Source organism: Panthera pardus, unplaced genomic scaffold (assembly GCF_024362965.1).
Source record: "Panthera pardus isolate Hobbes unplaced genomic scaffold, ASM2436296v1 HiC_scaffold_6, whole genome shotgun sequence".
Taxonomy (NCBI): Eukaryota; Metazoa; Chordata; class Mammalia; order Carnivora; family Felidae; genus Panthera; species Panthera pardus.
Window position 1 is genome coordinate 36,600,420 of NW_026526991.1, and position 16,330 is coordinate 36,616,749.

Here is a 16,330-nt window from a genome sequence, read left to right on the forward strand (position 1 = left end):
TTTTAAGGAAAACATAAAAACTTCCTAGGAAACCCCCTAGGAGATATGTTCCTCATGCTTCATTGGTAATATCCATTCCTAAATAAATAAAATTACCATAATTAATTGAGACTGAAAGTCCTCTATTTCTCTGGCGCCTGGCTGGCTGACTCAGAAAAGCACGTGACTTTTTATCTCAGGGTCATTAGTTCGAGCCCCATGTTGGGTATAGAAATTATTAAAAAAAAAAAAAAAAAAGAAAGAAAGCCATCTATTTCTGAGGCGATAGAAGGGTACAATCTTCTTAAAGACTGATGCCTGAACAAAATTATAATTCAGTTAGCAAGGAAAAAGAAACATGTGGATCTAGATAGGTAACCAGTAGTGTTTCCTCTAGCACTTTTCTACCTTTACAGAAAAAACAACCGGAAGAATGTCTCCTCCGACTTCTGGGGGAAAAAATGATGTAAGTCTTTCAAGTTAATTATGACAGTAATAATCAATATGAAGACAAAATGCTGACACAATTCAAGCTTGGGAAAATATATACATTCTGTAAAGCACTGCAATAAAACTGTTTCTGGTATTTCTTGTTCTCCTAGGAACCACTGGCTCATAATGTATAAATATTTAAAAGCAGTCTTTAAAACATATGGTATAACTTCGGTATTCATAATGACTCAGAGAGCTCTGAGGTATTTTTGAAAACTGACATTCATGGCAGGCCACCTCCACGATCTACCACAGTACACTGGGTAAACATATCATGTACAACACATATTGTTTGCACAGTACGTATCATCATGAAAAGTTGCAGTGCACATACCAGACTTTCTGACTATACTATGTTGGACTATTAATAACTCAAATTTACATCCCAAAGGGCAACACTGCCCCAATTCAAACTGAAAACCAGCTGTGTAAACAAAGTGAGGGCGAGGGGCAGGTGTGTAAGATATGAAGGGAGAGACACATGACACACTTGACCATTCAGAGATATAACTCCATGGAACCTGAGTGCTAGATCTATGACAGAGAATATGCCAACTCTGTGGATGCAAACCTCATGTCCTGTAAGTTAGTTTTAATGTACTGATCGAACTGTACAGTGGTGGACTCCCATTTTAGTAAGGAATACAAGAATGATATAGCATATATTGTATATACAAAATAAGACTATATCCATATTCTATCTATCCAAATAGTTACTGCTATATAGTCCATAATAAACTGTTTGCTGTTGTCTGCCTTCACATACACACACACACAGGCGCACACACACACACACCTGCTCATCAACCAAGTTAAGCTATCAGAATTTTAGTAGTATTCATAATTATCTTGCATGTTCCTTTGCTTGTCCTATATTTTTCCCCTTGATTTTGTCTCGTTTCTAGCCCTTAAGTTTATTATGCATTTATTACATGGTATCCTGCCCTCTATATTTGGTTTCCCCAGGTTTTAGTCTAAGCTCTGTACTTCAAGGACCTTTTATGGGTTAATTATTCTAGCACTCTTCACCCTGGACTTTGATATGCCCTCCTGGGCCCTTTTGGGGTCAGCCTTTGGTTTGGATCTGCAAATCTGCATGTGAACAGAGTTTCTGTGTATGGGAGAGGTCAAAATAACTGTAAATAATCTTTCGTTTTAAAGTTTATTTCTTTTAAGAGAGAGAGAGCGCAAGAGAGAGAGCATGCACACACACACACGCGTGTCCCAGGCAGGCTCCACACTGAGAGAATGTTATAGCAGAATAACATTTGGGGTCTGAACCCACGAACTGTGAGATCATGACTTGAGCCAAAGTCAGGTGCTTAACCAACTGAGCCATCCAGGCGCCCCTAAATAATCTTGAATAGATTTCCACAAATCATCTTTTAGAATTCTGTATGTCTCTTAACAGAACCATAATAAATATCTTGTTTTTCAAACATGCTGTTCATCAGAATTACCTATAGAGCTTCTTAAAAACATTTACATTCAAGTGCCATTCCTGGAGATTATAATTCAGCAAGTCAGAAGCAGGTCCCTGGCATCTATATACTGAAAGCATCATACTTGATCCAGCTGGGCAGCCAGAATTAACAAACACTATTATAAAACTTGCAGGAGACCGTTCATCTTTTCTTTCTTTCACTACAGCCAAGATAGGGCAAGAAAATGGAGACAAGGGTGTGGGAAAGAGAGAAGGAATAAGTTACCTTTGCCATCTGGCTTTTGAGATGAGAAAATGTGTCAGTCCAAAGCTCGGCAAAACTGCAACATAAATACGATTGGGTTGCCTTTGTTACTCCTCTGACTTATTTTTCTACATTTTTCTCCTATCTTTTGGCTTTCCACCGCTTTCCTTGACCTCCAAAACATCTGAAGGTACTCATGTTGTAATACATCTCCACCTGCTTCCTTCATATCACTCAGTCCTGTTGTTTTCTGCTTATCTTTCGCTTTCCTGACAAGTAAAACTCCCAACTTTGTTTGTTTCAGGTATGCATAAGAAATGCAAGCAGCACTAAAATACTATCAGCTTTTCCCGCTTAAGCCTAGTATTCTTTGCCTGATAATCTCAGCTAAAATAGTTTTGATAGGAAGGCCTTTCCCAGAACTGACTCTGCCTATAGGAGGGAAAATAAGTCTGTAGCTGCTGGACACAGCTGTAACAAACCTTCCCAACATTTTTTTCTTGTCTAAATCCTGGGGCCAAAAATGTCATATCAACTCAGTGAACAATGGCAACTTCCACTCTAGAGAAGGAAAGGTCCCAAGAGCAATGCTTGAGATCTGTTAACTGAGAGACTTCCATTTCCAGAGTGTGAAATTTGTAGGTGTTTAATTTAATCTTTGCAGAAGATCCAAAGATTATTTTATGAATGGCTAAGTATTAAATAAATAAACTAAGAGAACCAGGGAGAGATTCTGGGGAAACGATTTGTGGGTAAACTGAAATGAGAAAACAGAGGTCTCATTCAGTCTAAAAACTACTTTTCTATCCACTGAAATGATCATTAGGATTACCATTATCACTGCCTCTGAGAAAGACACAAGGAAAAACAGGATGGGAGAAAAGACAAAGAGAAACAGTAGCTATGAAAGGCAAAGAGAATGAAACGATTTTGAACACTTACCACCCCATGCCTTTGTTTACTGCCTGCAATACCTTTTCCACTTCTTTGTCTGATTAACTCCTGCTGACCTTTTAAGACACAGTGGGTATTGCCACCCTGGGAACTCAACAGCAGCTCCCATCCCTCCCTCATAGACTGGGCTACATGTTATTCTGCTATAAGACACAGGTGTAATATTCTGTCTTATAGTACTTACTACATTCCTTTGAAACTAATGTTTGAGGATCAGAAAATAGAAACACTGGTGCCATATTTTGTGTTCTCCAAACTTTACACTGACCCGACCAACTGTTCATTAAATTTTGGTTTGCTGAAAGAAAAGTACCACTATTTTAAGAAAATATAACTATTTAAGACTGAATAAATAAAAAAAATAGCATATGAAATACCTTGGAATCATTAAAAAGAATAAGGCAACATCCTATGTGCTGATATAGAAAGATCATCATAATATGTAAAGTGAAAAAAATAAGGTAATAAACTGTTTATCTTTTGGTTCCCTAAAACCTAAGAATATAGAGTGTGCACATATGTGTATACATTTTCTTTCCTGGAAAAACACACAAGAAACCAAAAATATGGGTGGGGAAACTTTTATTCTCATTTTAAAAATCTTTCTATATTATTGGAACTTCGTATTCTAAATTCTAAATGATTTTTTACAAACTAAGTTACTAACAGGGACTATCTTGTTCCTAGGATTAAGGGCTATTTTTTTTTTTTTAATCCCTTGAGGGTGAAGATGATACCTCTTACATTTTAATATCATCACTGCTTAGCACAGTATGGAACATAGGGGGCATTTGATGAATGTTGAACTACACTGAACTCTGCCTGTCATCTATTTGAGTCTTTTACTTCTTTCCCAAAGTACTTTTATGAGCCCCTCCCTCATCTCTCTTCATTGTACATGAAGTGCCAAGTACCATGCCTTGAAGACAGTAGCTGGCCAAGAAACGTTTATTCAATCATATTATCTCCTACCAGTATGAAATACAGCCACAACTAAACTACAAATTTTGATTCAATTGTGGGTTAGTAAATAAACATCCTAAAGCAACAGAACCAGCTAAGGCGATCACTCCAGAGGGAGAATCAGGTGTGGAAAAATGGGTGTGACAGAGAATACAAAACAAAGCTGAAAAAGAGGATCTCGATGGTGGTGGGAAGTACTGAGATCAGGTCTGAGACCTGATTATACACAGCAATGGCTGCAAAGGTCCAGCAGGACCACAGACGGCAGTCCTAAGATGGCACTGCCTCAAGAGGAGAGAGGGGTCCTTAGGAAGGGGAAGGCATCTCTGAGGGCATGATGACCATAAAATGAAAGAAGCAAGAAGGCAGCTGAAATGAAAGACCTTTTTTTTTTTTTTTTTTCATTTATTTTTGAGAGACAGAGTGAGACAAAGTGGGAGTGGGGAAAGGGCAGAGAGAGAAGAAGGCACAGGATCGGAAGAAGGCAGCAGCTCTGAGCTGTCAGCACAGAGCCTGACGCGGGGCTTGAACTCACAAGCTGTGAGATCATGACCTGAGCTGAAGTCAGACGCTCAACCGACTGAGCCACCCAGGTGCCCCTGAAATGAAAGATCTTATGCTGCAGGACAGCATCTCTGAATTAAAGGACACATCGAGCATCCACACCTTCCTGCAAAAGGACCTGATTATTAAAGAAACTCCATTTCACTGTACCCTTAGAAGAGGAAGCTCTTGAACGAAGAATCAAACCTCCCCCCTACATAGAACCTTACACTATTGCTGATGCAGGAAAACATTACTCATTTAATATTTTAAAAGCTGTTAAGACTCTGATTGTATTGAAGGTAACATTCTTCATTTCTTTTAGGGAAGATGAATAAAAAGACTGTAAAATAATGTAAATATATGGGTATATAGTTTGGTATAAACACTTTTCTAGTTTTAGGTTCACTTCCCTCCCAATTTTTATGTTGAAAATTTTTGTACTCAGAGAAAAGTTGGAAATAATGGCATAACAAATATATATATATGCTCCATCTAAATCAAACTGTTGTTAACTTTTTGCCAATTTGCTTTCTCTCACTCTGTATATGTCTACGTATTTACAACCTTACTTGTGTGCACCTTTCCCAAAAGAGAGTTTTGAAAACACATAAAAGAATTCAAATTCTATTAACTTTTATTTCATAAAAATCTTTGTCAGTTTTAAGGATGACCTCTATGTCACCCAGTCAAATTTCAGTAGAATTATACAATCATAATTTTTTTACCTCTTGAACATGACTAAATGAAAAAAATCAAAACTTCATATTCACCTGGGTTTTAAAACTGAGAAAAGCATAAATCCCATCCATATGCACACATATTCTTGACCTAAAAATTCTTAGCAAGTGGGTGCTAGATGTTGATAAAGACTTCATTATACTAATAGAAAAGAGAGCTGCTAATGTTAATAGACTGAATAACTACCTAATCTGAACCAGAGGTTTTGAAACCATACCTTATGGAGAGATATAACGTATCAAGTGGATGAAACAGAGGAATTTCAGGAGGTGCTCTGGAAAGGCCAGGGGATGCAAGTCCTCCCACAATACTCTACCTTGCTCCTCAGGTACCTTCTCAGTCCAGACAGCAGTCTGAATATTGTTTTGATGCAATTGCACAGTTATGCAGACTTTTATTTTTTATTTTTGTTTACCTTTAATCATTTTTATTTTATTTATTTATTTATTTATTTTTTATATTAAATATATTGTCAAATTGGTTTCCATACAACACCCAGTGCTCATCCCAAAAGGTGCCCTCCTCAATACTCATCACCCCCTTTCCCCTGCCTCCCACCCCCCATCAACCCTCAGTTTGTTCTCAGTACTTAAGAGTCTCTTATGGTTTGCCTCCCTCCCTCTCTGTAACTCCCCCCCCCCCCCCTTCCCTTCCTCCTGATCTTCTGTGAAGTTTCTCAGGATCCATATATGAGTGAAAAGATATGGTATCTGTCTTTCTCTGCCTGACTCATTTCACTTAGCATAATACCCTCCAGGTTCCATCCATGTTCCTGGAAAAGGCCACATTTCATTCTTTCTCAGTGCCAAGTAGTATTTCATTGTACATATATATAAACCACATCATCTTTCTCCATTCGTCATTTGATGGACATTTAGGCTCTTTCCATAATTTGGCTATTGTTGAAAGTGCGGCTATAAACATTGGGGTACATGTGCCCCTGTACATCAGCACTCCTGTATCCCTTGGGCAAATTTCTAGCAGTGCTACTGCTGGGTCATAGGGTAGTTCTATTTTTAATTTTTGGAGGAACTTCCACACTGTTTCCCAGAGCAGCAGTTATGCAGATTTTTAAAACCAGAGTATGTTGACTCTTCAAAATACAGTAAAGAACTTTCTTCAAAAAATTATCAATATTCTTTACAAAACAGAGGCTTTGGAAATGAAAGCAAACTTTGCCACTGTACATTCACCTCAAAATAACTCAGCTTTACTATTTAAGGAAATCTATATATTACAAGTATTTTTAAACAGAAGTTCTCTAAAATTTACCGCATAAAATTTTTAAATATTTACAGTTTTTAGCACTCATTAAGACCATTTTATGAACAAAAAAACCCTCTATAATATTACATAAGGTGTTGGACATCAAATTTCTTTTGCGGTAACATTAAAATTGCAAGGAAATCAGATATGCTCAAATGTTAATTCAAATGTTACTGTCAACAATAATAAAAAGGAGAGATACAAAGTAGCCGTTATGCTCAAATAAAGAGAACTATGAGACATGGAAAACTTTGTACCTTCGTGCAGGTTTTCAAATTCTTCAGATAAGAGGTGATAGCAACAACCCACACTGCAAACTCCCTTGATTTCAGGCTGGGAAGTAAATATTCGCAGGGTATTTGGAGCAAGATCACCGCAAGTATGGAGGCCTACCATCAAACAATCCTTTAACAATGAGAAGAAAAAATACATTTGGGCATTAAGAGGAGGGCTAAAAAAACATTTCAGGTGAAGATTTTAAATGTTCGTTAGACTATATGGAGCTTTTAAAAATGATCAAATTCTACCTAGAAAGTATTCTATGTTTTTTTTCCATTATGAATAATTATTTCCTTTATAGGCAAAGTGTGTAAGATCTTTCATCACAACTAACATACTTTTTTTTTTTTTTTTAATTTTTTTTTTCAACGTTTATTTATTTTTGGGACAGAGAGAGACAGAGCATGAACGGGGGAGGGACAGAGAGAGAGGGAGACACAGAATCGGAAACAGGCTCCAGGCTCCGAGCCATCAGCCCAGAGCCTGACGCGGGGCTCGAACTCACGGACCGTGAGATCGTGACCTGGCTGAAGTCGGACGCTTAACCGACTGCGCCACCCAGGCGCCCCGTCAACTAACATACTTTTGAGTTGACTTTCTAGTGGTTTTGATTACTTATCTGTTTGAATTTTCTCTGATCTCTTTTACAACTACTGTTTGCTTAACTATTAGCCAAATTAAAGCCTGGCCAGTCAAATGTAGCATCCATTACTAGGACAAACTTGTGATTTGAGACACATTTATACGTTTTAGTCAGTTTTTTTATTCACTTCTGTACAAACTGCCTATCAAAACTTTCAAAACGTTGTCATTAAGAATAAGTGTGTTAAGTTGGCAATTCTACTCCAACACCAAAAAAGTATATTCATTGCATAAAATGTGGCAATATTAAACTCAATAGAAAATTTTTGTTTTAAATTAATGTTATAACATGAATTTTATGTAACAGTTCTCCTATGAAATGCTTCTTTTAATTGCCCAAAGCCTAATTTAAACGTACACACATACAGAATGGGAACAAACACATATATTCACAGAGCTTAATCATTATACCAAGTTTGTTCTAACTTCCTCATCTGTAAAATGAGTATAATAATAGTCCCTACCTCAGTGGATAAAACTTAAATAAGTTAATACTGGTAAAATGACATAGTACAATCTCTAGCACACAATAAAATTCAGTAAATGCTTTCTATTCTTATCATCATCATGATATATGTGTAAGAGAGGTATAAATCTCTCTCTTTAAAAACATTTTTTTTAATGTTTATTCATTTTTGAGAGAGAGAGATACAGCATGAGTGAAACAGAGAGAGAGGGAGACACAGAATCTGAAGCAGACTCTGGGCTCTGAGCTGTCAGCACAGAGCCCTACGTGGGGCTCAAACTCACAAACGGTGAGATCATGACATTAGCCGAAGTCTGACACTTAACTGACTGAGCCACCCAGGCGCCCCTAAATCTCTCTCTTTAAACTTAGCTTAGTTCTGCCTAAAGATAATACAAGAACATTTAACTTCATTCTTTACTACAGTCATCATATGATATTAGTTAATAATATTATCAAGTGGCAGACAAAAATATGCAATCACTATTTTATCCTAATGACAAAATATTTAAATATTATATATGTTGTTATAAAGAGGAGAGGGGAGGTATTAATTAATTTGGGTTATTATGTTAATTCACTGTAGGACTCAAGGAATATTCTCCCAGTACATCTTATATTAGACAGATTCTTGTAATAGTTTGCATATAGCTTTGATCATACACTTTCAACAAGATTTTGAAAAATATAAACATATGATAATAGGCACTAAAATTTATGTATTTTGAAGTTAGTTAAAGTAATTGGGATTGTTTATCCCTAAGAGAAAGTTAAGGTATAACTTAATTACTGATTTCATATGTAGGTAAAACAATTAATGAGAACTAACCAGTTTCCCTTATCTAGTGAAATACAAATGTTCAGAAAAAAAAAATTCCTCATTCTAAAAGGACAAAACACTGGTTGACTACCAAACAAGGATTAAATAAAAATACTAGTCAGTTACCAAACAGGAATTGAAATTTACAAGGAACTCTACTATCTTTTGTTTATTCATTTCTTTAGGGAAGAATTTCTGAAAAATTTAGTAAGAATAGAGTATTACAACTTCAAAAGCTACATTGTTTTTTTAAGATAATGAGGCCAAATGATTTCTAGAATCTCCTCTACTTAACATGCAATACTGCCTTTGATTAAGATATTTTGTCTCTCAATTACATGATCTGAATTACTTATAGTTTAGAAAAAGTTCAATTCATTTAAAAAGTACTCAAGCTACTCTTGCTCAAGAAAATTGCATTATTTGGTTACCAAGGCTAATGTTAAACATAATATTGCCCTAGCTACCCTTTTACTGCAAATTTAAATTAAAATGTTAAGAGTTTTCTTGGACTGGAATTTTGAAAATCCCTACATTGAATAATAAAACTTATCTTGCTAGCTTTTGTGCTAGTACTTCTGTTTGATTTAGAAGGCTTGAAATGAGTGGAGGGCACTCTATTCTGGAAAACTGTTAATTGTCTGATTGTCAGATTTTATACTCTTGGCAGATTTTACAGCTATAGGAATCATGAAAAACTGCATATAATTTTATTTTCTTGGTCCTTTAGATTAATGTAATCAAATAAGATATGTAGGTTAAGTAAGCTACTATTAAAATTTAACTCTATGTCTTAAGAGTATTTTTGTAAATTAAATTAAGGAATTCAAAAGTGAAATCACCTCCAGGTCTTTAATAATATCATGCAGTTCTGAATCAGCAGTGATAAAAGATGTTAAAGGTGAGTATATATTTGATTCATTTGACTTTGATATCATTTTTCTTCTCTCTTTATTTGCTTCAGACATATTTCTCTTAGATGTTTGCAGTGAAGTAGGTTCTACAGCATTAATAGGCAAAAGGTCTATAAGAGAAAAGGCATTTTCAAAACACAAATTTTCTTCTCGATGTGAATACACATGTAGGTTTTCCATTTGTGTTCTAATGTTAGAAATTACAGAATCCGAAAAATCTGGCAAAAAATCCGAGGTAGACATCTTTCCTTGATTTGCAGGACTGTTGTTACATATTCCCTCAATATCTACTTTATATTTAATTTCATCTTGCACTTTCCTTTCTTTTGCCATTTTTAATGCCAGTCCATTGCCATCTAATTTTGACCGAGTATGATAGACTTTCCAATGTTTCTTCAATTTCCTGTTTCTCTCCTTAGCTCCATGAGTATTGGTATTTGAGGAATCAATTCCATAAACTTTTAAGCCATACTTCAAGGACAAAAAAGAGCTTAGGTAGCCTTTTCCAGAACCCAGGTCAATTACCTAAAGTAAGAAAAAAGAATGAATGAAAGGATTTTAGTCAGATAAGAATAGAAAACATTCTCAATATCTTTTTTAAAAACAAATAAAGAAATGGTTGTATAATTTATACAACCTGTTATGTTTATTTTTTATTTTAATTCTTTGATTCCTATTAAAAACCAACCACTTTCATCAATTTTATTCAACATTTTAAAAGAGGTTCTAGGTTGTATAATACATCAAGGAAAAGATGTAAAAGACCTAATGGGAAATAAAACTGTCACTCTTCATAGAGGACATGATTGTCTACAGAAGGTCTACAGGAATATACAAAAAGCTAATAAAACTAGAAAGTGAATTTAGCAATGCATCTGGATACAGGATCATTAGAAATTAATAATGAACCATCAAAACATATATAATAGCAAAGAACAATTATATAATAAAATTTAAAACAAATTGAATTAAAATAGCATAAAAATAGAATATCTAGGAATAAATTTAACAAAGGTTCTGAAATAGCTATTCACTGAAAACTATAAAAGCAGAGAAAAAAATTGAAAGATCTAAATAAAGATATATCATTCATGAAATGAATGTTCATGAAATGGCAGACTCAAAATGAAGATGTCAATTCCCCCAAAATGACTTACATATTCAACAAAAATCCTAATCAAAATCCCAGCAGATTTCTTAAAAAAAAAAAAAAATCACAAGTTGATATTATAGTTTATATGAAAAGGCAGAGTACCTAGTATAACCAAAACAATTTTGAAAAAAAAAAAAAATAAGGTTGGAAGATTACCCTGATTCAGGAAATAATATAACACTATAATAATCAAAAACAGAAATAGACTCACACTTACATAATCAACTAATTTTTGACAAAATGGCTAAGGTAATTCAATAGAGAAGATAATGTTTTCAACAAATGGTGCTGGTATAATGGATGTATGTCTGGGGGAAAAATGCCTGTCACACAGCAAACACAAAAATTAATTAAAAGTGGATCACAAATCAGGAGCACCTGGGTGGCTTAGTGGGTTAAGCATCCAACTTTAGCTCAGGTCATGATCTCATGGTCTGTGGGACCAAGCCCCTTGTTGGGCCTGCTGACAGCTTGGAGCCTGGAGCCAGCTTCGGATTCTGTGTCTCTCTCTGCCCCTCCCCAGCTCACGCTCTGTCTCTCTCAAAAATAAATAAACATTAAAAAAAAAAGTGGATCACAAATGTAAATGTGATAGTAAAAACTATTAAATTCTGGAAAAAAACATGAGAAAATCTTTGTGACACTTGGCAAAGTTTTCTTATGTAGGACATAAAAGTATGAACTACAAAAGAACTAATTGAAAAATGGACTTTATGAAAATAAAAATTTTGCTATTAAAAATATGGTTAAAAATATTTGCAAATATATATCTCACAAATTGTTTGTATCCAGAATATATAAAGCATATAATAAATATAAATAAATATAATATAAATATATAAAAATTAAAATATATAATAAATACAAATAAATATAAATATAAAATAAAAAATATATATTACAACTCAATAATAAGACAAGCAAACAACTTACAATTGGGTAAATATTTGAATGCACACTTCATTAAGGAAGACATACAAATGGCCAATAGGAAAAGATGCCTACTATCACTAGTCATCAGGGAAATGCAAACTAAAATCATAACGAGACGCACATAAATGTCAAGTGGTACAGGCACTCTAGAAAACACTGGCAGCTTATAAAGTTCAAACTTACACTTAGCTTACAACCTACAAATCCCATTCCAGGCTATTTGCCCAAGACAAATGAAAACATGTCCACACAAAATCTTGTATGTGAATATTCATAGCAGCTAAAAAAAATGGTAACATCTAAAATATCCATCAACTTGTAAATGGCAAAACAAATTGTAGTATATTCATACTATAGCATAAAGGAAAAACCAAGAGTAAATACAACACTGATGACTCTTAAAAGCTGTGAACTAAAGGAAACAAGTCAAAAACAAGTTCTCATTCTATTTGATTCCATCTACACGATGTTCCAGAAAATTCAAAACTACAAGCAGAGCAGGGGTGCCCAGCTTGCTCAGTTGGTAGAGCAGGTGACTCTTGATCTTGGGGCCATGAGTTTGGGCCCCACTTTGGGGGTGGAATTTACTTAAAAAAAGAAAAACAAAACAAAACAAACAAAAACAACTACAAGCAGTTCAATAGTTACCTGAGAATGGAGAAAGAAATATTTTGTGAAAGGGAATGAGGAAACTTTTTATGGTGACAAATATTTTTTTATTATGATGGTGGTTACACAACTGCAGACACTTACTAAATTAATCAAAATGTACACCTAGAATTGGTTAATATGTAAATTATACCTAAATAATGCTAAAAATAAGAGAAATATTATCAAGATTATTATTGTACTGCCATGTCATTTCGTAAGAAATAAATGGACAATTATAGGAATACTCTCTTAAGAAATATCTACTCTTATTATGTCTATCCTAAAATCAGTTAAAACCTGGTATAAGTCACTCAAGAAAACACTCTTATACTTGAAGTAATGCCAATAATTAAGTCCTCAAAAAATTTAGGATCTTGCAATTCAAATGAATACTCCAATGAGTTACTCATACGTAACACTCCAATAAATAATTCCCATAAATAAGCTTATACCCCTTTTGATGTTCATCTCTGGGCTAGATATTATGGGAAATACATAAGCATTATACATCTTGATCTTAAGGAATTACAACCTAACTAAAGATACAGTACATATCATAAATATAAGGGCTATGCAGTAGAAACTCTATTAGTTTCCCCATATCTGAATCTCCAGTGAAAGCGAAGCTCTCCATTCCTTTCCTTCCATGAAGCACACTGATGCTGATGACAAGCTTAAAGTTAGCAAACAGCGAGTTGTTGCTAGCATCAGCACATTTGTTCCTACCAATGTAGATGTTTTCTTAACAAGAGATAATTGAGTTTGCTCCTTAATCTGTTTATGGCCAATTCCACTTGTGAATCAAGATATTTGTAATTCCTCTGGTTGTAAGATGGCTCTAGAAAGTCTAAGAATCATGTGTTCACAACAGAACATCTAAAAACCTTTTCAGTAATGGGCAAATTTTCCTAGAAAATCTGTCAGCTGACTCACACTTCTATTTTATTAATCCAAGTAGACTTTTATCTCCCTCCAAATTGGTCTTTTAGTAGCAATATGTAGTGTCAGCAATACAATGAAAACCTCTGTGGAATTAAGTAACATGCCGTGCAACTTTTTGCCTTCAAACTACGTGATCTGAATAGCAAAATCTCCACCATCCTGATCTTCTATCCCTTACCCACAATAGTCATTTCCTTCCTGGGTCAACTTACGGGTTTGAAAATAAAGGATTCTCCAGTCCAATGCCTGGTGGGAGGTATCTTCCTAGTCTCCTAATTCTGTTTAGTATGGTACTATACTTCATATAGAAGAGTTATACTTTGTTGTCTGACCTAGAGATCTAACTACCATTCTAGGCTACGAACCTAAAATTTATAAATCCAGTATGAAATTCTTCCATGAACTTCATACTCATATATCTAACAGTCTACCAAACATTTCCACTTGAATACCTAATAAGAATTTCAAATTTAATGTGTTCAGAATGAAGTTCTTGATATTCTCTGTAAAACCTGCCTTTCCCATAATATTCTCCATCATAGTTAATGATATCTCCGTACATATTTCCAGGTGGAGATTAGGACTCCTTTCTTTCTCTTATACTCTCCATATGAAATGTGAGCAAATCTATAATCTCAGCAACTGCACCCTGAGCCTAGCTTACTGCAACAACCTCCTCATAGTCTTCCTGCTCCCATCTTTCCCTCAAGTCTATCTGATCATACCTCTCCTCTTAGCAAAATCTCTCATTGACTTTAATCTTATCTCTTACTAATCTCCTTTGTTACTGGGATTTTTGCCTTAACTCAAAGCTCTTCTCATGCTCAGATAGGAGCCAATTTCTGAAAGAACTAGCCTGAATATCTATAAAGACTATGGTTAAAAAGTGCAAAGACAGTGCTCCTCAACACAGCAACCAGAGTGATTCAGTGTGTCCAATCATTTCCCATCTCAATCAGGATAAAAGCCCAAAATATCACAATGGCCTCTGAGACTCTACAACTTCATGACCTGCCTTCTACCACTCCAACCTCAGCTCCTACTGCTTTGCCCCTGCTCTCTCCACTGGAGTTTATCTGGCTTACTGGCTGTTTTAAGAAGACACTAGGCATAGTCTTACTGTAGGATCATTGAGCATGTTATTGCTTCTCCGTGAAAAGCTTTTTCGTCCAGGTATTCTAATGGATAACACTTTTACCTAGCAAGAGAGGTCTTAATTCAAATGAGTTTACACTGCGTTACTTGTTCCTCCCTTCCTAATCAAAAACTTTAATTCCCATCTCTGAATCAGCTACTTCCTTTATTTTTATTTATTTTTTTCTCTTTAAAGTGTATCAACATATACAAAAAATATACTTATGATCATTTTTTTATCTATCTCTCCTCATTAGAATATAAATGCCATAAAGGCAAAGATATTTTTTTGTTTTTTCACTACTGCATCCTCAGTATCTATAACAGTGCCTGACACATGGTAGGAACTAATGAAATATCTGTGAAATGAATGCATGCACACAGGTATGAATGAATGAACATATTCTGGAAACAAAAGTTAAGAAGCCTTGGTAATGTTAGTGAGAGGCAAAGGTTTCTGGCATGTAGGCAGCAATATAGTTGAATCAAAAATGAATTCCGTTTGTCCTCTTCTCTGGTGTCTGTGGTCACTAGTAAAGTTAAGAATTTCAGAATCTGGGTTTCTATCTATCCCCATGAAATCTGTACCTATTAAATCAGCATTTTAAAAGTAAAAGCTGTACATATATAATAGAGATCTTAAACTTCATTATTGTGAGAATCAAATACTGCTATAAAGTGATATCAAGAGAAAGCCTTTGTAAGTCTGTATTTTAGGTTATTTCATTCACTAAGAATAAGCCTCACTGCTATAACAAAGTCTCCTTAAAGCAGGCCTAACATGATACATTAAAGTATTTCAAAATTTTTTCTCTGCACTTTAGAAATAAAATACTGTGCTGGAGGTGGAGTTAAGGTGGTGGAGCAGTATGGAGACCCTGAACTTGTCTCATCCCTGAAACGCAGGTAGATCAGCACCAAACTATTTTGAATACCTGGGAAATTGATCTGAGGATGAACACAACAATCTGTATAACTTAAGCCACAGAACTCACAAGGTATATGGAACAGAGAGGTGAACTGGGGGAGAGAAAAGCTGTGGAGGGTATGGAGCCATTTTCACAGAAAGAGGACACAAACAGAAAGAGAAAGGGGGAGAGTGGAGGGCATCTGGAGATTGCAGGAAAAACATTCCCTTGAAAGTAGCTGGAGAGAAAGAGAGTGAAAACACTTGCAGGGGACTAAACAAGAAATTTGTTCCCCAAAACCATAGAGGGGAAGAAAGGAGAGGGTTTCAATACCACTATGATTCTATAAACAGTGGAGCACACAGTCTAAAGGTTTGGAGATCACTGTCTGGTGGCACTCTGGTGAGGAAGTAGGGTGAATCCTCAGAAGCAGGCAATGCAGGCTGAGGGGTTCATGTGCCACATGGGGAGAAGTGGTTCCCCTCCTTGGAGAGCATTTGGTAGAGGTCATACAGCCTCCCCACAGCCAAAGGTCCCAGCAGACCCCCGGAGAGCAGTGTTTGCTGGCATTGGGACAAAGATGCCAGGCAGCAGTGAGACCTGGGGCCGCCTGTGTGTTGTGATTTGCCATAATCTCTGAATGACCACACAAACATTTTCTGGGGCAAGCCTGCACCCAGCCATTGCTCAGTAAGACCCTCCCACAGAGAGTCGGTGCAGATCCAAGTCACCAGGGTCTATGAAGTGCGGGGTTTTGAAACACAAACCCACCTGAGACAAAACTCTGGAGCTGGAAAGAGGTGCCAGACAGCTTGGACATGGACAAGGTAGAGACAGGGAGTGGATGGAGGCCTGAGACAAA

General features: G+C 35.7%; 1 protein-coding gene across 10 annotated transcripts in view; it reads right to left on the minus strand.

Moving 5' to 3' along the window:
- The window catches only part of METTL25 (methyltransferase like 25), a 155,748-nt gene that overhangs the window by 105,767 nt on the left and 33,651 nt on the right, over positions 1-16,330 (minus strand). For all 10 annotated transcript variants that reach the window (XR_008419711.1, XR_008419712.1, XR_008419708.1 and 7 more), the window contains exons 4-5: positions 9,676-10,272; positions 6,884-7,031 (exon numbers count right to left, since the gene is read on the minus strand). Coding sequence is in view for 4 of the 10 variants with exons in the window: in XM_053895816.1 (XP_053751791.1) it covers positions 6,884-7,031; positions 9,676-10,272 (745 nt within the window). In the remaining 6 variants the exon portion in view is untranslated. The remainder of the gene's footprint in view (positions 1-6,883; positions 7,032-9,675; positions 10,273-16,330) is intronic.